The sequence below is a fragment of the Balaenoptera musculus genome, chromosome 1 (assembly GCF_009873245.2).
Source record: "Balaenoptera musculus isolate JJ_BM4_2016_0621 chromosome 1, mBalMus1.pri.v3, whole genome shotgun sequence".
Classification (NCBI taxonomy): Eukaryota; Metazoa; Chordata; class Mammalia; order Artiodactyla; family Balaenopteridae; genus Balaenoptera; species Balaenoptera musculus.
In genome coordinates, this window is record NC_045785.1 from 135,461,766 (window position 1) to 135,482,717 (window position 20,952).

The window sequence follows — 20,952 nt, forward strand, 5'->3', positions numbered from 1 at the left end:
AGACACTAAGCTGGCCATCTCAGACAAAGGGGCATTAATTTCATACAATCTGTATGATGATGTGACTTTTCCAGTAGTGAGATATGATATAATCTATGAGTACTAACCCAGGAATGGAGCTTAAATTTTTAAGTTTCACATGTAGAGGACTACTGCCAACCAGCTGAGAAAAGGCTTAACTGGGCTGTATTACAATCCCTTAACCTAACAAATGTAAATGAAATTTTAGCTCAATTGTAACTATAAAGTGAGATTTAAATTTGGAATTTAAGAGTTGCAAAATAGTACTTCAGAGTAAGGGATATGGTACCCACAAGGAAAGGAGTTTTATTAACAAATGCCTGGGGTTATGCAAAGACAGACTGATATGAGAGCATAAGCAACCAGGAAGTTGTAGTAGAGAGGAAAAAAAAAAAAAGGACGAGAAGAGATAGACTGATTTAAAGGACAAAGGGAAAGCACATAGGTGAATCTTACCCCGGTACGAGGAGGGCATTTGTAGTACCTCTTGGAGAGTCACTGTTGATAGGCATCAATTATGTTTATGTTTAGCATAGAGCCTATGGCAGGTATAGGTGCCCAACAAATAGTTTTTGAAAATATATGCTCTGTGCTCCCAACTAGATGGTGAGCTACTTGATTATATGCTTTTCTATATTCTCCTCTTCATCTAACACAGTATTGGGGATTAGTATTTGCTCAAAATTCATTAGTTAATTGATTTCTCTGCCTTTGGCATCTTCCATGAAGCACAATTCACAAGGCAGAGTCCTCTTTCAGAAATGTGTGAGCTGCCCTCTGCCTCAAAATGGACAAAGACAAAGAAGATGAGAGTGGGATGAGAAGGAAAGGGTGCTAACATTTTACCAAATTAATGAGGGGATATTGGTGCCCACAATGTGCTGGGAAATACAAAAACAGTCATAAGCCCATCTCGGAAAAGCCTGAGCAAGCCTACAGGGATTAGAACAGTTGCTGAATTTACGGTACCCTGGGAACCTCTATTTGTCAAGTGCCATAGATGCAGCCCTGACACTGGCACAGGTGAAGATGAATTTTCATTCAGAGCAGTGAGCCTTCTGACTCCATTAATCCTCAGGGTTTTGATGATGAATTTCTTTCTTTTTTTATTTTATTTATTTTCACTCTAATGCCTCCTCCCACTGCCCTGTAACAGCGTGCAAGGAACAGAACAGATGGTGCTTTACGTGGAAGACCAAGGGCTCATGAGGATACAAAGCCTGCCCACTCTGAAATCACATGACTGCACGTGCAAGGAAAAGCCCTGATTTCCCCTGGGAGACACAGATGCAATGATGTTAGTATTCCCAGTGGAGGGGGAGGAGGGGAGGGCTAACAGGCCATTTACAAGGAAGCCCACACTTATACTAATATACTCTTCAGCAGGGACCATGTTTAAATCACAAAATAACAGGAGGACCAATATCTGAAGATTCAAAAACACCAAAGTAAAACAGAGGCGAATGAAGGTTTTAGTATGCTGCTATACAAAGCGCATGTAGAGCGAACTAGTAAGGACATACAGTAGTAGAACACTGGCCTCTAGTTAACCTGCCATTGGCTCTGACCCAGTTTTAATCGGAAGAAGGCAGGATTTACAACCTGCTTAAGGATGGAGTTTGACAACTGCTATAATCAGAAGAGCTGTCAACACAAGGACAGCTGTCAAGCCAAACTGTAATTCATAAAAAATAATAGCTAAGCCCCCAAGACATCCCCAACATTGTCTGCAATCACTGGATTTAACTATATTTATAGTGTTATGAAAGTTCCAAGAATAGGTTAAGGGTCCTAAAATAAAATAAAATCAACAAATAGCTATTGAGTGCCTATTAAATAAAAAGATTAAATAACATTAAATGACTAAATGGATAAAATATGCCCAGCAGATTCCCTGGCATATAGTAGGTGCTTAATAAATGGTAATTATTATTATTGTTACATGCCAAGCTCTGTTTTGACAACCTTAAAATTGGGCAAAAGTCTAGTGACCTAGTAAGAAAATCTAAATTAAAAATTAATCACACCTATAAGTGATCATTAAAGTATTAATCTCATGAAACATTCCTGAGTTGTCAGAATATTTTAGTTTTATATATTTGTAATGCCAAAACCTCTAACTAATGATATTATTGGAGCGTTTAATTATCTTGATTATAACATATGGTATTTGTTTTGTTCTTTCTACAATGAATAATATAATCTGAGAGATAGAAATAGAAATCATTTTACTAGACCAATTTTGGGCAGGATTCCTGAATCAGGGATAATTTTTATGATTGTCTAAACTCTCAGTGAACAGAAATAGGAATATGAAGGTGCACAAATGGACACATATATATGTGTTTACTCATAAGTACAGTTTTGAAAAATAGCCTGACCCACTGACCAAGGTAACCAATGATAAAAGACTATCTTCCACAAAATAACGTGTGCTTTAAAAGGATACTAGGACTGTAATTATTTACAGAGTTATGAAAAGACGACTGGAAGTGGAATCAGAAGATCTGGACAAGTGTCTTGGCTCTGCCACCTACAGCTTGTGTTACCCTGTCAAGGTCATTTCACTTATCTGGACTTCAGTTTTTCACCTGCAGATGTAGGAAAACAAGGCCTAGCTCAGACATCTGTTGGAAAGGTTAAGAGATTATATATATGAAATCAGTAACACCACCATCTTATATCTGCCTAGGTTTGGATTTTTTTTTTGTATGTGTGTAAACTTTATTAGAGTATAAAATACATACAGAAGAGTACCAAAACAATAAACATAAAGTTTCTTAAGATAAATTTATCCATGTAACTAGCACACAGATCAAGAATCAGCTCATCATTAGAATCTCAGAAGCACCCCTGCCCTGTTAATCCCTTCCAAATGCCACCTACCCAGTTCCCCAAGGTGACCATTATCCTGTCTGCTAATGCTGGAGATGAGTTTTTCCTGTTTTTGATCTTCATATAAATGGAAGCATATAGTACATACTGAGTTCAGGATGCCAGATACAAAACAGTATGTTCATGAGATTCATCATTTTACACTCAGTGTCTCTTTTACAATTCCATTTCATTATCTTTCTGTACTGCCTTTTAGAACTACCTTTCAGTTCACCATAATTTGTTGTTTTTTTTTACCTGTGCCAATTCTGCACTTTAACCTATTCATATTGTAAGATTTCTATATTTTTTCACTTACTGAAGTTCTATTTGATTCTCTTTCAAATCTGCTTGTTCTTTTTTAGAGTGTCTTGTTCTTGTGTTCCTGATTTCTTGATTTTATACAATTTTTTTCTTATAATTTCTATCCAATAGTTTTACTTAAATTCCTTAAAGTTTAATCCTGTGGTTTACTACATCCGCTGACATTCACTCAGGTGTAATCTGTAATTCTGGATTGTGAACTCATTTTCAGCAGAACTTCTTTCTGTAGGAATTTTGTGCTGCATTGGTTGAGGATGTGTCTCTCAAGAGAAGTTTAGCATTTGCTTCTGCCAGTTCCTTTAGGGGTAACCAGCCTAGTACACTTATGTTAATTTCTCAACTTGAGAATTTCTGCAACAGAGTATAAATTTAAACCCCAAACTTGCATGAGGTGGGGCTTTTCTTCCACCCAGATTCTGGTCTGCGGCAGATAAGCTTGTTTTCCTTCCTTACACTAGTGGGTCAACTTTTTCTAATCTAATTTAACTTTTTTTTCCTACTGAGGATGCAGTCCTTTGAAAGTGCTGGCTTACTCTGGATTCAGGTCTCAGTTCCAACTTCCCATTACTCAAGAAGCAACATTTCCAGGGTTTGCTGGCATTGAAACCCAAGCCCACAGTTTCGCCAGATTAGACAGTGTTAACTCACACACTAGGCACTATGGTTATCAGGTCCTTGTTTATTGGCTGGGAGGTGACGGACACCCAACGTCTGGGGACATCTGTTACCTTGAAAAGGATGTTTGGTATATTTTATCCAGCAAATAGTAGGTGCTCATTAAATATTTGTTGAATGAATGGAATATAATTAAGTTGTATTTATAGTACTAATAGAGCCTATGATATTTAGATTTAAAATAATTTAAATTGAATCTTCAAATAGATACATGCATATGGTTCCAAATACAGAAGTCATTAAAGGGTTTATAGGAGAACACTTTTATCCTGTGCTTGTATTCTAGCTCCACACTTCTTCCCTTAGGCAACCAACATTCACTTTTTGTGTATTGTTCCATTTACTAGCAAATGTATACAGATATATTCATGGCAGCACAGTATATATACTGTGCTGCACCTTATTCCTTTCACTTAACAATATATCTTAGAGATTTTTCCATATCAGTACATAAAGAATATACAGCTTATTTTGAAGCCAGTCAGAAAGACCTTTGAGGGACTTCCCTGGCGGTCGAGTGGTTAAGACTTCGTGCTTCTAATGCAGGGGGCGTGGGTTTGATCCCTGGTCAGGGAACTAAGATCCCACACGCCGCACGGTGCAGCCAAAAAAAAAAAAAAAAAATTCCCAACCCTGCTGCTATACAGAAATGAAGTTTACACATATCAAACTTAAATGGACACATTCCCACATCTGTAAAGGCATTCACCTTTAATGGTTAACTAGGGATGACAGAGTGACTCATCTACATTCTCAAGGGCATATTTAGTCTGGTTTAACTGTTTCTACAGTTTCTGGATGGAGAAATAAAAGGAAAACACAAAACATGCCACAGAGAAGGCACTAAAAAATGTCTAATGAGTGGATGAAAGAAGGAATGAGGGGATGAAAATAAGAACTGATTTAGCACAGCATGTGGTTGCACTGGCGGAGTTGTCTTTCTAAGCCGAGCAGTGAACTCTGGACGTTATGGTACGTATTTTGAAATAAAAAATGGCACGTATTTTGAAATAAAAAGTTTGCCTGGCTTCAAGAAGCCAGGCATCAGGAAGAAGGCGCAGCCCTGAATTTTATGCTGAGGGCCTCACAACCACTGTTGAAGAGTTTCTTTTTCCCTTTCAGATTATCTGTGGTTGTTTGACTTATGCCAAGTTCAAACAGCTAGGGAGGTAGCTGAGAACCGTTTTTTCCTGGGTCGAAAATGAGAGTTAAGAGTAGCCAGCATTTGGTGATGTCAGAGGAGCTATCTGACAGAATTCTATAAACACCTTTGCAGAGTCAGAGATGTGAGTACTGTGGAAGGAGGCAGGGGAAGGCATTTGTTTTTCTCTCCTTTCCTGGTAAATCTAGAGATATGGGTTTGAATCTCTGGCTCCCTTAGGTAAGTTTATTAACTTCTTTGAGTTTTGATTTCCTCATTTATAAACTGGGGAAAACAATAATTACTTCGGAGGGCTGTTTATAGAAAGGAGCCTAGTGATGACCTGTATACTGTGATAGATATGCTTTTTTTTTTTTTTTTGGCTGCCTTGGGTCTTTGTTGCTGCACGCAGGCTTTCTCTAGTTGAGGCGAGTGGGGGCTACTCTTCGTTGCGGTGTGCGGGCTTCTCGTTGCGGTGGCTTCTCTTGTTGCGGAGCACGGGCTCTAGGCACGCCGGCTTCAGTAGTTGCAGCACGTGGGCTCAGTAGTTGTGGCTCACGGGCTCTAGAGTGCAGGCTCAGTAGTTGTGTAGCACGGGCTTAGCTGCTCCGCGGCATGTGGGATCTTCGCAGACCAGGGATTGAACCCACGTCCCCTGCATTGGCAGGCGGATTCTTAAGCACTGCGCCACCAGGGAAGTCCTGGATATGCACATTTTTAATGGCACACCTTTCAAAGGCATTTGGTAACACAGAATATACACGTATGCATATATGTGTGTATATATATATGCAATTTAAATTAACAACTATTTTAAGTACAGAATACAGAGGAATATAAAGGCTAATAAAACAAGTTTTTGGCTATTACAAGTAATGCTGCAATACATGTTCTTAATTATGTCTCATTATATAAATTTTGGGGAGTATTTCTAGGGAATATACTAGAAGTGAAATTGCTGGGTTGTATGGTATGTGTACCTTCAACTTCACTAGACTTTGCCAAATTCATCTCCAAAGTGATTGCAACAGTTGACACTCCCAACAGCAATGTATGAGAGTTCTTGTTCCTCTACATCCTAATACTAATCTTTGTAAATGTTTACATGTTGTGAATCTGTGTGAAGTTATATCTAAATGTGTGAATCTGCATTCCCTGATTACTGTTGGGAGACAATTCTCCAAGGGACTCTCATGTTTCTGCATCCCTTGTGAGCAGAGGTAATGACAGCTTTTATTCTGGACTATCTTTCCAAAAATGTTTATATAGTGAACAGCCTTCAACAACAGAGGTACTGTTTCTTTCCAGAGTGGAAGGCAGGTTTGTTTATTGTCCAGTATAATAAACATATGTGTTCTCCAGAGCAAAGGTTGAGCAGGTCTTCTGGCAGCTTATTGTAAAAGACTAGAGTTCCCTAAGCTTAGGATTTCTAAGCTATGACACACTATGTGTGCAGGACCTACCTGGGCTTCTCTTCATAGCTCCTGTGGGACTCAAGGGGAAATAACACAAACACAAAGCTCATGCTGCTTGCTATGCTGTGGATAATAGTCTTTTGTCTCTGATCCATGAGTTGTGTGTCTTTTGCCAGCATTCATAAGACTGTATCAAGCTAATTTGTTAGTTTGCAAGTAGAGTACAATATCAGATTATTCATAGTTCTTGAAAGTTATTGGTGAAGGTGGGCACCTTGTTTATTCGTTATTTGGCTCTTCCCATTTGTGAGCTGACTATCTGTTTTTTGGAGTCTATTTTTTGCATTTGATTGTCTTTTTTTTAATATAAATTTTTAAATTTTATTTATTTTTAGCTGTGTTGGGTCTTCATTGCTGCACGCAGGCTTTCTCTAGTTGTGGTGAGTGGGGGCTATTCTTCGTTGTGGTGCGCGGGCTTCTCATCACAGTAGCTTCTCTTCTTGCGGAGCATGGGCTCTAGGCGCAGGCTTCAGTAGTTGTGGCGCACAGGCTCAGTAGTTGTGGCTCGTGGGTTCTAGAGCACAGGCTCAGTAGTTGTGGTGCATGGGCTTAGTTGCTCTGCAGCATGTGGGATCTTCCCGGACCAGGGCTCAAACCCGTGTCCCCTGTGTTGGCAGGCAGGTTCTTAACCACTGCGCCACCAGGGAAGCCCTGATTGTCTTTCTTACTGACTGGGAGATGTTCTTGATATATTCTAGTTGAAATATTGATGGCTGTCTTTTATTCAACCATATTCACACTTTTCACAATAGATGAAAAGTAACAACACTTTTTCTGGTACTTTACAGTTTACAAAACACTTCAGTATCTTTTACTTCACTGAAATTACCCAGTAGCTCTTCGAGAGCCATATTATTTCCATGTTACAGATCATCCTCTATTCTACAGATTACTTAAGTGAAGATTAGTTAACCACGCTAATCAGTTAATAGGGGAAATAACTTAAAAAATAAAATCTATTTTTCTTCACTTCAACTACATCAAGAAAGCATTTCTTTTTAAAGAAGTTTATTTATTTATTTATATTTGGCTTTGTTGGGTCTTTGTTTCTGTGCGAGGGCTTTCTCCAGTTGCGGTGAGCAGGGGCCACTCTTCATCGCGGTGCGTGGGCCTCTCACTGTCACAGCCTCTCTTGTTGCGGAGCACAGGCTCCAGATGTGCAGGCTCAGTAGCTGTGGCTCACGGGCTTAGCTGCTCCGCGGCATGTGGGATCTTCCCAGACCAGGGCTCGAACCCGTGTCCCCTGCATTGGCAGGCAGATTCTCAACCACTGCACCACCAGGGAAGCCCAAGAAAGCATTTCTTATAGGAGAGATTCTAGCCCCTAAGTGACAGTGATTAGCATCTTACTTGTCACTGACAGTAACAAGAATGAAATAATAAATTTTCAAAAGGGGATTGGAGGAGCCTCCATTTCTGTTGATTGTGTAGAAATGCTCAATTTACTATGAATGTGTCCATAAGAATTTTAACATATCTCCAACTTTACAGGTTATTAATCTGTTTTTTTTTCTTTTTTTTTTTTAGTTACTGTATTTCTGCTAGTGGCTAGGCATTTTTCTAAGCACTATGTTGGGCTGGACAAAGTTGAGATAAACAAATAGAGAAAAGTCAAATATAATTAGTAATAATTTAAAAGCATCTTACCATAATGTAGAGCTGTTTGACCTTCATTGTCCTATAAAAGAAACAAACAATATGTTTTAGAACCTAAGTTATTGCAAAAGTATGAAGGTACATAAGCTACAGCAAATATATCTGATATACCAAAGTTCCATAGGTTTAACAGATACAGGAAAAGTCAGTTCTTTGAGCCTCACAGTAACTTTTGACCAAACTCTCCATCTAGGAGAAAAGGAGAATGCTGAACGGTGACTTGTACACTGCAGCAGCTACAGTTAGAGTGACGGGATGACCAGATCTGCAGTTAGTGGCAGAAAAATGGATTCTTGTATATCACTTATCTTGCTAGTATTATGTTTTTTTTCTAAGCACATTCCCAAAATCTATCTAAGAAGTCTATGATTTACAGTAAGAGTTCGTAGCTTTTTAATCCCTTTTCAAAGATTCACAGATTCCAGGCTTATAACGCTAGGTTTCCCAATCATATCAAATATCATAAAGAAATGTGATTTCAAGGCACACAAAGTCCTACAAGTTGTTAAAGTCAAAAGTTCCCACATATACTCAGGAAACTCCAACTGTTCAGTTAATTTTTTTATTCCTTTAAAACCAAGATACTCTAACTATATAAACTAGTTATAGCACAGATAAGTCTTTTAGCAATGCTATTTCTTTTTTTTTAACTTAATTTTTATTTTATATTGGAGTATAATTGATTTACAGTGTCGTTAGTTTCAGGTGTACAGCGAAGTGATTCAGTCATACGTATACCTGTATCTATTCTTTTTCAGATTCTTTTCCCATATAGGTTATTACAGAATATTGAGTAGAGTTCTCTGTGCTATACAGCAGGTCCTTGTTGGTTATCTATTTTATATATAGTAGTGTGTCTATGTTAATCTCAAACTCCTAATTTATCTCTCCCCCTGCCTCTCCCCTTTGGTAAACATAAGTTTTCGAAATCTCTGAGTCTGTTCTGTTTTGTAAATAAGTTCATTTGTATCATTTTTTTGGATTCCACATATAAGTTATAACATATGATATTTGTCTTTCTCTGACTTCATTTAGTATGATAATCTCTAGGTCCATCCATGTTGCTGCAAATGGCATTATTTCATTCATTTTTTATGGCTAATATTCCATTGTATATATGTACTACATCTTCTATATCCATTCCTCTGTTGATGTACACTTAGGTTGCTTCTATGTCTTGGCTACTGTAAACAGCACTGCAGTGAACATTGGGGTGCATGTATCCTTTCAAACCATGGTTTTCTCCAGATATATGCCCAGGACTGGGATTGCTGGATCATATAGTAGCTCTGTTCTTAGTTTTTTAAGGAACCTCCACACTGTTCTCCATAGTGGTTGTACCAGTTTACATTCCCACCAAAAGTGTAGGAGGGGTTCCCTTTTCTCCACACCCTCTCCAGCATTTATTGTTTGTAGACTTTTTGATGATGGCCATTCTGACTGGTGTGAGGTGATTCCTCATTGTAGTTTTGCTTTGCACTTCTCTAATGATTAGCCATGTGGAGCATCTTTTCATGTGCTTTTTGGCCATCTGTAAGTCTTTCTTTAGAGAAATGTCTATTTAGATCTTCTGCCCACTTTTTGGTTGGGTTGTTTTTTTTTTTTTTTTTTTTTTGATATTGAGCTGAATGAGCTGTTTGTAAATTTTGGAGATTAATCCTTGGTCGGTTGCTTCGTTTGCAAATATTTTCTCCCATCCTGTGGGTTGTCTTTTCATTTTGTTTATGGCTTTCTTTGCTGTGCGGAAGCTTTTAAGTTTAATTAGGTCCCATTTGTTTATTTTTGTTTTTATTTTCATTACTCTAGGAGGTGGATCCAAAAAGATACTGCTGTGGCTTATGTCCAAGAGTGTTCTGCCTACGTTTTCCTCTAAGAGTTTTATAGTATCTGGTCTTACATTTAGGTCTTTAATCCATCTTGAGTTTATTTTTGTGTATGGCGTTAGGGAGTGTTTTAATTTCATTCTTTTACATGTAGCTGTCCAGTTTTCCCAGCCATTTATTGAAGGGATTGTCTTTTCTCCATTGTATATTCTTTCCTCCTTTGTCATAGATTAATTGACCACAGCTGTGTGGGTTTATTTCTGGGCTTTCTATCCTGTTCCACTGATCTATATTTCTGTTTTTATGCCAGTACCATACTGTTTTGATTACTGTAGCTTTGTAGTATAGTCTGAAGTCAGGGAGCCTGATTCCTCCAGCTCTGTTTTTCTTTCTCAGGATTGCTTTGGATATTCAGGGTCTTTTGTGTTTCCGTACAAATTTAAAAATTTTTTGTTCTAGTTCTGTGAAAAATGCTATTGGTAATTTGATAGGGATTGCATTGAATCTGTAGATTGCCTTGGGTAGTACAGTCATTTTCACAATGTTGATTCTTCCAATCCAAGAACATGGTATATCTTTCCATCTGAGCAATGATATTTCTTAAGCTGAGAGCAGGTGATCACATTACATGAGCAACACATAATCAGGATGAAGTACAGGTGAAAAGTAGAATTTAGTAGTTTAGTTGATATGCATTTAGTATGTGCATGGTCATTATTAAGCCCCTGGTAATTAAGGATAAATGATTAACCATTATTGTGAATAACTGAGACAGGGTGGTATTATGATTTAAATCAACTACTCTTGGACAAGCCATATCTACCTTTCCCATTTCCTAAAAGCTGAATGTGGCAGTTGGTTCCCAGAAGGTTTTGGGTGTGGTTCTTTCTATTTAATCTCCTAAGAAGAAAAGCAAAAAGCTGCCACAGAGAGCTTATTTTCTGGTTCAGATAGGTAGTAAGAAAAAAGTCATGCCTTAAGGGCTTTTTAACACCTAGAGAAGCTTGGCAGGGATAACAGCTGGTGGGGGTAGAGAAACAACTTTGAGACAACACAGTTTAATTAAACTGTTTTCCTACCAGGGAATAAGAGTTCTCATTGGATTTGGAGGTGAGGGGTGGGTGGGTGGGAGGAGATAAGAAAGAAGTAATTTTGAGGAACCCTGTGAGTAGGGTAGACTCATCTGAGGTGCAACAGTGGCTACATTTGGGATGCCCATTAAACATCATAAGGATAATAATAAACTCTAAGGGGAGTGAAAGATGGAAAGCAGCATCAAGAAGTCAGGAAGAGATAATTTTTGCCTACTACTTTTTTGAGTTTTTCGATACAGCCCCTGCTTTGCTCCCAGCTCCTCTCTGCCTTGCCCTGCCCTTGAGGTTAAGGGTGGGTAGGAGAAGAGAGCTGAGGCAGCTACAGTAAACAGGATTGAAGAGATGATTATGTGGGGCAGCACAGCAGTGTGAAGTTGTACTCCAGAGTATATGGACTTGCCTGACTATGGCCAAGGGCACATTTGAAAGAACTGCACTGCCCATTATGGCTTTAGACTCGTATCTGCTTTGCTAGTTTCCAGAGTTAATCTGTAAAAGTGTATGTGTGTGTATGGGTACACACATCTGATGGGTTTATACATTCACATTTATAGCTTAAATGCTTGGCAACAGAAAGCAATTTCAGAAAGAGTTTCATCTATTGCAGTTTCAGGACTCTAACTCATGCATCCATCATGCAGGGTTATATTTTCCACAATTATCCATCTTTAGAAACTAGTTCTCTTGCTATTTGTGCATAACTTTCTTGTTTAATCACTGTGTTCATATATACTCAAAGTTCAGTTTCATTCAATTTGTAATTGCTTATCTTCACTAGAGAGGTGGAAGCATAATTATTATTTTAGTCACTTTTACCAATGAATACTAAATCTCTATCTCCACCCCAACTTCCAACAAATTAATTAATTTAAAATGTTTATTGAGCTCCTACTATGGCCCAGGCACTGTTCTAGGTACTGGGAACAAAGAGGTGACAAAAACAGAGAAGGTCTCTCATGTTATAAATCTTACATTCTAGCGATAGGTGAAGTAGTAAGCAAATAAATCTATTCTATAACAGGTAGTGATACGTGCTCTGAAAAAAAAAGGCATAATAGAGTCTAGCGTGATGTCTGATGCTATTTTAGATAGAAAGAACAAGGAACAACTTTATGAGAAGATATGTACACACAGACAATTGAGAAAGAGTCTAGGGTAGCCATGCAACCCAAGCTGAGCAAATCATAGCATCCATCATCCTCCTGGTCTAAAAGTAAGCAAGTCACTCAAGCCAAATCAATTAGAGTTTTCTTTCAGGGTTTAAAAAAATGGAGCTAGGAGACAGAAGCGTGTATGCAGAGAAGGTCTTTTGCTCTCTGGTCAAAAGAAAATGATGTAGTGAATAAAGACAGATACAAAAAGATAAATATTGTATTATTCCACTTATATGAAGTGCTTAGAGTAGTCAAATTCAGAGAGACAGAAATAGAATAGTGGTTACCAGCGGCTGGAGGGAGGGAGGAATGGGGAGTTATTGTTTAGTGGGTACAGAGTTTCACTATGGGATGATGAAAACGTTCTGGAGATGGGTAGTGGTGACGGTTGCACACAATGTGAATGTACTTAACGCCACTGACCTGTGCACCTAAAAATGCTTAAAGTAGTTAATTTTCTCATGTATATCTTAGCACAATTTTTTAAAAAAGAAAAGAAAAAGTAAAAGATGTGGGCCAAAAACTTACACAAGTAGCACTGTTCTCCACTTTTTGGAGAAAACCGGTCTGCAGTAGGAGAGAATGAAGTATCCACAAAGAAGAAAGTAGTGGTGAAAGATCCAGAGAGAGTGTGAGTCTCTGGTCCTTGTCATTCCAGCTATGTCCTTGCCTTTCTTGGTTAGGTGAGCCAACAACAAAATACCCTCTAGGCAAATGTGATCTTTGTGTCACTTGCAAACAAAGAGTCCTGACTAATATAGAACTCAAGGCAATTTGTGACCCAAGCCTTGGTGATCTTCCTCCCAATTTTGTGACTGCTGATTCCCAGTAAGAATACCTATCTGGACTCCCACAGCTGTAAATGCTCTTCACTCTGCTTGAAAACTATCCTCCAACTTTATAGTGTTTTGCTCTTTTCTCCTATTTTAAAATTCATCTTTGATATATTTAACCATTTTAAGTAGACCTATAGTACCTAAATTTCTTTTATTTGAGCTCAAGGTGAGGAAGCAGGTGGTGCTACACGTGATGTTTGTGGTGCTGCCTGAGATTTGAGTATTATTGATTGCTTCCTGTGTGCTTTATAATTTTAGACTGTAAATTCATTTTAAGTGGGGTTTTATCTGTGAAAAATTCTGTGCTGTATTCTCTGGATTGAGATTCTGTCCCTCCAGAATGATTTTGCTTTTGTTTCTGCCAGGCACCACGGAGATATTAGCAGTCTGATATCCCTATGCTGATTTCTTAGCTTGGGGACTTCTGAACACTTAAGTAGTGTAAATTATTTTTTTTTTTAACATCTTTATAGGAGTATAATTGCTTTACATTGTTGTGTTAGTTGCTGCTAAATAACAAAGTGAATCAACTATATATATATACATACATCCCCATAGCCCCTCTCTCTTGCGTCTCCCTCCCACCCTCCCTATCCTGTCCCTCTAGGAGGTCACAAAGCACCGAGCTGGTCTCCCTGCGTGCGCTATGCAGCTGCTTCCCATTAGCTATTTAACATTTGGTAGTGTATATATGTCAGTGCCTCTCACTTCATCTCAGCTTACCCTTCCCCCTCCCCGTGTCCTCAAGTCCATTCTCTACGTCTGCATCTTTATTCCTGTCCTGCCCCCTAGGTACTTTTCTTTTTTTTTTTAGATTCCATATATATGTGTTAGCATACAGTATTTGTTTTTCTCTTTCTGACTTACTTCACTCTGTATGACAGACTCTAGGTCCATCCACCTCACAACAAATAATTCAATTTCTTTTCTTTTTATGGCTGAGTAATATTCCACTGTATATATGTCCCACATCTTCTTTATCCATTCATCTGTTGATGGACACTTAGGTTGCTTCCATGTCCTGGCTATTGTAAGTAGTGCTGCAATGAACATTGTGGTACATGACTCTTTTTGAATTATGGTTTTCTCAGGGTATATGCCCAGTAGTGGGATTGCTGGGTCTTATGGTAGTTCTATTTTTAGTTTTATAAGGAACCTCCAAATTGTTCTCCATAGTGGCTGTATCAATTTACATTCCCACCCACAATGCAAGAGGGTTCCCTTTTCTCCACACCCTCTCCAGCATTTATTGTTTGTAGATTTTTTGATGATGGCCATTTTGATGATATCTCATTGTAGTTTTGATTTGCATTTCTCTAATGATTAATGATGTTGAGCATTCTTTCATGTGTGTGTTGGCAATCTGTATATCTTCTTTGGAGAAATGTCTATTTAGGTCTTCAGCCCGTTTTTGGATTGGGTTTTTTTTTTTTTTTTGATATTGAGCTGCATGAGCTGCTTGTAAATTTTGGAGATAAATCCTTTGTCAGCTGCTTCATTTGCAAATATTTTCTCCCATTCTGAGGGTTGTCTTTTGGTCTTGTTTATGGTTTCCTTTGCTGTGCAAAAGCTTTTAAGCTTCACTAGGTCCCATTTGTTTATTTTTGTTTGTATTTCCATTTCTCTAGGAGGTGGGTCAAAAAGAATCTTGCTGTGATTTATGTCATAGAGTGTTCTGCCTATGTTTTCCTCTAAGAGTTTGATAGTGTCTGGCCTTACATTTAGGTCTTATATCCATTTTGAGTTTATTTTTGTGTATGGTGTTACGGAGTGTTCTAATTTCAAACTTTTACATGTAGCTGTCCAGTTTTCCCAGCACCACTTATTGAAGAGGCTGTCTTTTCTCCACTGTATATGCTTGCCTCCTTTATCAAAGATAAGGTGACCATATGTGCGTGGGTTTATCTCTCGGCTTTCAATCCTGTTCCATTGATCTATATTTCTGTTTTTGTGCCAGTGCCATACTGTCTTGATTACTATAGCTTTGTAGTATAGTCTGAAGTCAGGGAGCCTGATTCCTCCAGCTCCGTTTTTCTTTCTCAAGATTGCGTTGGCTATTCGAGGTCTTTTGTGTTTCAATACAAATTGTGACATTTTTTGTTCTAGTGCTGTGAAAAATGCCATTGGTAGTTTGATAGGGACTGCACTGAATCTGTAGATTGCTTTGGGTAGTATAGTCATTTTCACAATGTTGATTCTTCCAGTCCAAGAACATGGTATTTCTCTCCATCTGTTTGTATCATCTTTAATTTCTTTCATCAGTGTCTTACAGTTTTCTGCATATAGGTCTTTTGTCTCCTTAGGTAGGTTTATTCTTTTTGTTGCAATGGTAAATGGGAGTGCAAGAGATTTCTGTGCATGCATTTTGTATCCTGCTACTTTACCAAATTCATTGATTAGCTCTAGTAGTTTTCTGATAGCATCTTTAGGATTCTCTATGTATAGTATCATGTCATCTGCAAACAGTTGACAGTTTTACTTCTTTTACTATTTGGATTCCTTTTATTTTTTTCTTCTCTGATTGCTGTGGCTAAAACTTCCAAAACTATGCTGAATAATACTGGTGAGAGTGGGCAACCTTCTCTTGTTCCTGATCTGAGTGGAAATGCTTTCAGTTTTTCACCATTGAGAGCAATGTTGGTTGTGCGTTTGTCATATATGACCTTTATTATGTTGAGGTAAGTTTCCTCTATGCCTACTTTCTGGAGAGTTTTTATCACAAATGGGTATTGAAATTTGTCGAAAGCTTTTTCTGCATCGATTGAGATCATCATATGCTTTTTATCCTTCAATTTGTCAATATGGTGTATCACATTGATTGATTTGCATATATTGAAGAATCCTTGCATTCCTGGGATAAACCCCACTTGATCATGGTGTATGATCCTTTTAATGTGCTGCTGGATCCTGTTTGCTAGTATTTTGTTGAGGATTTTTGCATCTGTGTTCCTCAGTGATATTGGTCTGTAGTTTTCTTTTTTTGTAACATCTTTGTCTGGTTTTGGTATCAAGGTGATGGTGGCCTCGTACAATGAGTTTGGGAGTGCTCCTCCCTCTGCTATATTTTGGAAGAGTTTGAGAAGGATAGGTGTTAACTCTTCCGTAAATGTTTGATAAAATTCACCTGTGAATCCATTTGGTCCTAGGCTTTTGTATGTTGGAAGATTTTTAATCACAGTTTCAATTTCAGTGCTTGTGATTGGTCTGTTTATATTTTCTATTTCTTCCTGGTTCAGTCTCAGAAGGTTGTGCTTTTCTAAGAATTTGTCCATTTCTTCCAGGTTGTCCATTTTATTGGCATACAGTTGCTTGTAGTAATCTCATGATCCTTTGTATTTCTGCAGTGTCAGTTGTTACTTCTCCTTTTTCACTTCTAATTCTATTGATTTGAGTCTTTCTCCCTTTTTTCTTGATGCATCTGGCTAATGGTTTATCAATTTTGTTTATCTTCTCAAAGAACCAGCTTTTAGTTTTATTGTTCTTTGGTATTGTTTCCTTCATTTCTTTTTCATTTATTTCTGATCTGATCTTCATGATTTCTTTCCTTCTGCTAACTTAGGGGTTTTTTGGTTCTTCTAATTGCTTTAGGTGTAAGGTTAAGTTGTTTGAGATTTTTCTTGTTTCTTGAGGTAGGATTGTATTGCTATAAACTTCCCTCTTAGAACTGCTTTTGCTGTATCCCATAGGTTTTGGGCCATCATGTTTTCATTGTCATTTATTTCTAGGTATTTTTTGATTTCCTCTTTGATTTCTTCAGTGATCTCTTGGTTATTTAGTAGTGTATTGTTTAGCCTCCAAGTGTTTGTATTTTTTACAGTTTTTTTTTCTGTAATTGATATCTAGTCTTATAGCATTATGGTCGGAAAAGATACTTGATACGTTTTCAATTTTCTTAAATTTACCAAGGATTGATTTGTGACCCAAGATGTGATCTACCCTGGAGAATGTTCCATGAGAACTTGAGGAGAAAGTGTATCCTGTTGTTTTTGGATGGAATGTCCTATAAATATCAATTAAGTCCATCTTGTTAATGTGTCATTTAAAGCTTGTGTTTCCTTATTTATTTTCATTTTGGTTGATCTGTCCATTGGTGAAAGTGGGGTGTTAAAGTCCCCTGCTATTACTGTGTTACTCTTGATTTCCCCTTTTATGGCTGTTAGCATTTGCCTTATGTATTGAGGTGCTCCTATGTTGGGTGCATAAATATTTACAATTGTTATATCTTCTTGGATTGATCCCTTGATCATTATGTAGTGTCCTTCTTTGTCTCCTGTAATAGTCTTTATTTTAAATCCTATTTTTTCTGATATGAGAAATTGCTACTCCAGCTTTTGTTTGATTTCCATTTGCATGGAATATCTTTTTCCATCCCCTCACTTTCAGTCTGTATGTGTCCCTAGGTCTGAAGTGTGTCTCTTGTAGACAGCATATATACAGATCTTGTTTTTATATCCATTCAGCCAGTCTAGGTCTTTTGATTGGATCATTTAATCCATTTACATTTAAGGTAATTATCGATATGTATGTTTCTATTACCATGTTCTTAATTGTTTTGGGTTTGTTACTGTAGGTCTTTTGCTTCTCTTGTGTTTCCTGCCTAGAGAAGTTCCTTTAGCATTTGTTGTAAAACTGGTTGGGTGGTGCTGAATTCTCTCAGCTTTTGCATGTCTGTAAAGGTTTTAATTTCTCCATCAAATCTGAATGAGATCCTTGCTGGGTAGAGTAATCTTGGTTGTAGGTTTTTCCCTTTCATCACTTTAAATATGTCCTGCCACTCCCTTCTGGCTTGCAGAGTTTCTGCTGAAAGATCAGCTGTTAACCTTATGAGGATTCCCTTGTATGTTACTTGTTGCTTTTAATATTTTTTCTTTGTATTTAATTTTTGATAGTTTGATTAATATGTGTCTTGGCATGTTTCTCCTTGGATTTATCCTGTATGGGACTCTCTGCTCTTCCTGGACTTGACTATTTCCTTTCCCATATTAAGGAAGTTTTCAACTATAATCTCTTCAAATATTTTCTCAGTCCCTTTCTTTTTCTCTTCTTCTTCTGGGACCTGTATAATTCGAATGTTGGTGCGTTTAATGTTGTCCCAGAGGTGTCTGAGACTGTCCTCAATTCTTTTCATGCTCTTTTCTTTATTCTGCTCTGCAGTAGTTATTTCCACTATTTTATCTTCCAGGTCATTTATCTGTTTTTCTGCCTCAGTTATTCTGCTACTGATTCCTTCTAGAGAATTTTTAATTTCATTTATTGTGTTGTTCATCGTTTGCTCTTTAGTTCTTCTAGGTCCTTGTTAAACGTTTCCTGTATTTTCTCCATTCTATTCCAAGATTTTGGATTATCTTTACTATCATGACTCTGAATTCTTTTTCAGGTAGGCTATTTCCTCTTCATTTGTTTGGTGTGGTGGGTTTTTACCTTGCTCCTTCATCTCCTGTATATTTCTCTGTCTTCCCATTTTGCTTAACTTACTGTATTTGGGGTCTCCTTTTTGCTGGCAGCAGGTTCATAGTTCCCGTTGTTTTTGGTGTCTGCCCCCAGTGGGTAAGGTTGGTTCAGTGGGTTGTGTAGGCTTCCTGGTGGAGGGGACTGGTGCCTGTGTTCTGGTGGATGAGGCTGGATCTTGTCTTTCTGGTGGGCAAGAACACGTCCAGTGGTGTGTTTTGGGGTGTCAGCACTGGAGCTTGCTGGTTGTTGAGTGGAGCTGGGTCTTAGCATTGAGACGGAGATCTGTGGGAGAGCTCTCGCTGATTCATATTATGTGGGGCCAGGAGGTCTCTGGTGGTCCAATGTCCTGAACTCGGCTCTCCCACCTCAGAGGCTCAGGCCTGACACCCGGCTGGAGCACCAAAACACTGTCAGCCACACGGTGTAGACAAACGTGGTAAAAATCTGACTGGTGTCTTGGATTTCTCTTTGCTGGGTGATTTCTCCAAGCCAGGTTCCCTTTGTCAGAAACACAGCAAGCCAAAATGCTGAGACACCCGAGGTTTGCATAGAAGACAGTGCTTATTCACAAGGCAGCCAAGGAGAAGACAGTAGAACAAATCTCAAATCTGGCTCCCGGAAGACAAGGGGCTAGCATATTTATGGGATAAAGAATAACGTAGCAGGGCCGTCTGAGGTGTAGCGAGTGTGGGGAGCATGGGGAACGTGGGGAAAGGTGATTGGGTAAGGTGTGGTAGGTGTGGTAATCCAATAGTGTAAATTTTAAAAGGGCAAACCTCTCTCGATCCCACCTCCCACTCCTGGGATTGGAGTACAGGCCAAGAAAAACTCTCCATGTCAACTCTGTGTTGGTGGGCAGAGTTTTAAAGTCTACTTCTTCCTGATGGTGGTTGCTGTTTTTAGAGAGATCTCTACCTCATGGGTACTGAGACTGGCCAATCCTTCCTTTCACGGCAGCCAAGTGTTGGTTTAAACTTACCATTTTCTTTTTAAAGCTTTGGGCTTATTAAAAATTTAAGGCTTACTATTGTAGTTTGTTTCTTAGCTGTGTTTGTTTTGGCCCTCAGAGAACTACCTTGTATTTTTGTAAGCTCTACTATGCATTTAAAGGGATTTTATTCTGCGTTTCTGGGTATTTTGTAGTGGGAGAATCTTCAGATTATTTAGTCTGGAATCTTGTAAGAAAAGGAAATCCCCTCAGCCTTTAAGATTCAGTTCATCTTCTTTAGGAAACCTCCTCAACTCCTTAGGTGGGGTTAGGGGCCCCTCTTTTCTACCACTGCAGCATAGCTTACACTATATGTACTTGTCTGTCTCTTCCATTAAGACTGTAAACTTCTTATATGCAAGTACTATGTCTTTCATCCAGTGCCCATCACAGTGTCTTGCATAACATGTGTGCTCAATAAATGTTCATGAAATGAGAGAATGAATATATTATTTAATCTTTCCTTATTGGTTTATTCTTTAATCTCTTGACTGACCTTTTTTCTTTTATCTGAACTTTAAAAAAAAGTCCCTACATATTTCCTACAGTGTAGAGCATAATGCCAGATGTAATAATCCTACAAGGGCCCAAACAGTCATGAACAGGAGACTCAGTTTACAGTTAACTCAGTGAAAAATCACTATTACCTTCAGATTCCTTTTTCTCCTATGTGAAAAGCACAAGTTGGTCTCTCTTGAATTTATACAGATTATTTCTTTCCCCACATGTATTCTACACTAATCCTTTCTTACTTTCTTATTTTTGATCATTATCTCCATTTTATTAATAATTATTTTCTTTAAGGACTAAGTTTCTTCAGATTGGGCATGCTATCAAATATATGTACATATATATTTAAATTTTATTTACTGTTTTTTAATTGAAGTATAGTTGATTTACAATGTTGTATTAATTTCTGCTATACAGCAAAGTGATTCAGTTTTACATATATATATATATATGTGTATACACACATTCTTTTTTAAAATATTCTTTTCCATTATGGTTTATCATAGGATATTGAATATAGTTCTCTGTGCTATACAATAGGACTCTGTTTTCCACCCATTCTATATATAAAAGCTTACATCTGCTAACCCCAACCTCCCACTCCATCCCTCCCCCAACCCCCTCCCCATTGGCAACCACCAGTCTGTTCTCTACGTCCATGATTCTGTTTTTGTTTCATAGATAGGTTTATTTGTGTCATATTTCAGATTCCACACGTAAGTGATATCATATGGTACTTATCTTTCTCTTTCTGACTTACTTCACTTAGTATGATAATCTCTAGTTGCATCCATGTTGCTGTAAATGGCATTATTTCATTCTTTTTTATGGCCGAGTAGTATTCCATTGTATATATGCACCACATCTTCTGTATCCATTCATCTGTCGATACACACTTAGGTTGTTTCCATGTCTTGGCTATTGTGAACA

At 38.0% G+C, this 20,952-nt stretch overlaps 1 protein-coding gene across 2 annotated transcripts in view; it reads right to left on the reverse strand.

The window, feature by feature from the left end:
- ACBD6 (acyl-CoA binding domain containing 6) overlaps positions 1 to 20,952 on the reverse strand; it is a 230,342-nt gene that overhangs the window by 20,629 nt on the left and 188,761 nt on the right. Inside the window, exons 7-8 of one of the 2 annotated variants that reach the window (XM_036855815.1) lie at positions 8,158 to 8,188; positions 2,515 to 2,612 (exon numbers count right to left, since the gene is read on the reverse strand). In XM_036855815.1, the coding sequence (XP_036711710.1) occupies positions 2,590 to 2,612; positions 8,158 to 8,188 (54 nt within the window). In that variant the 3' untranslated portion in view covers positions 2,515 to 2,589. Of the gene's footprint in view, positions 1 to 2,514; positions 2,613 to 8,157; positions 8,189 to 20,952 lie in introns of those variants that run through there. The other variant, XM_036855805.1, reaches the window with a different exon arrangement.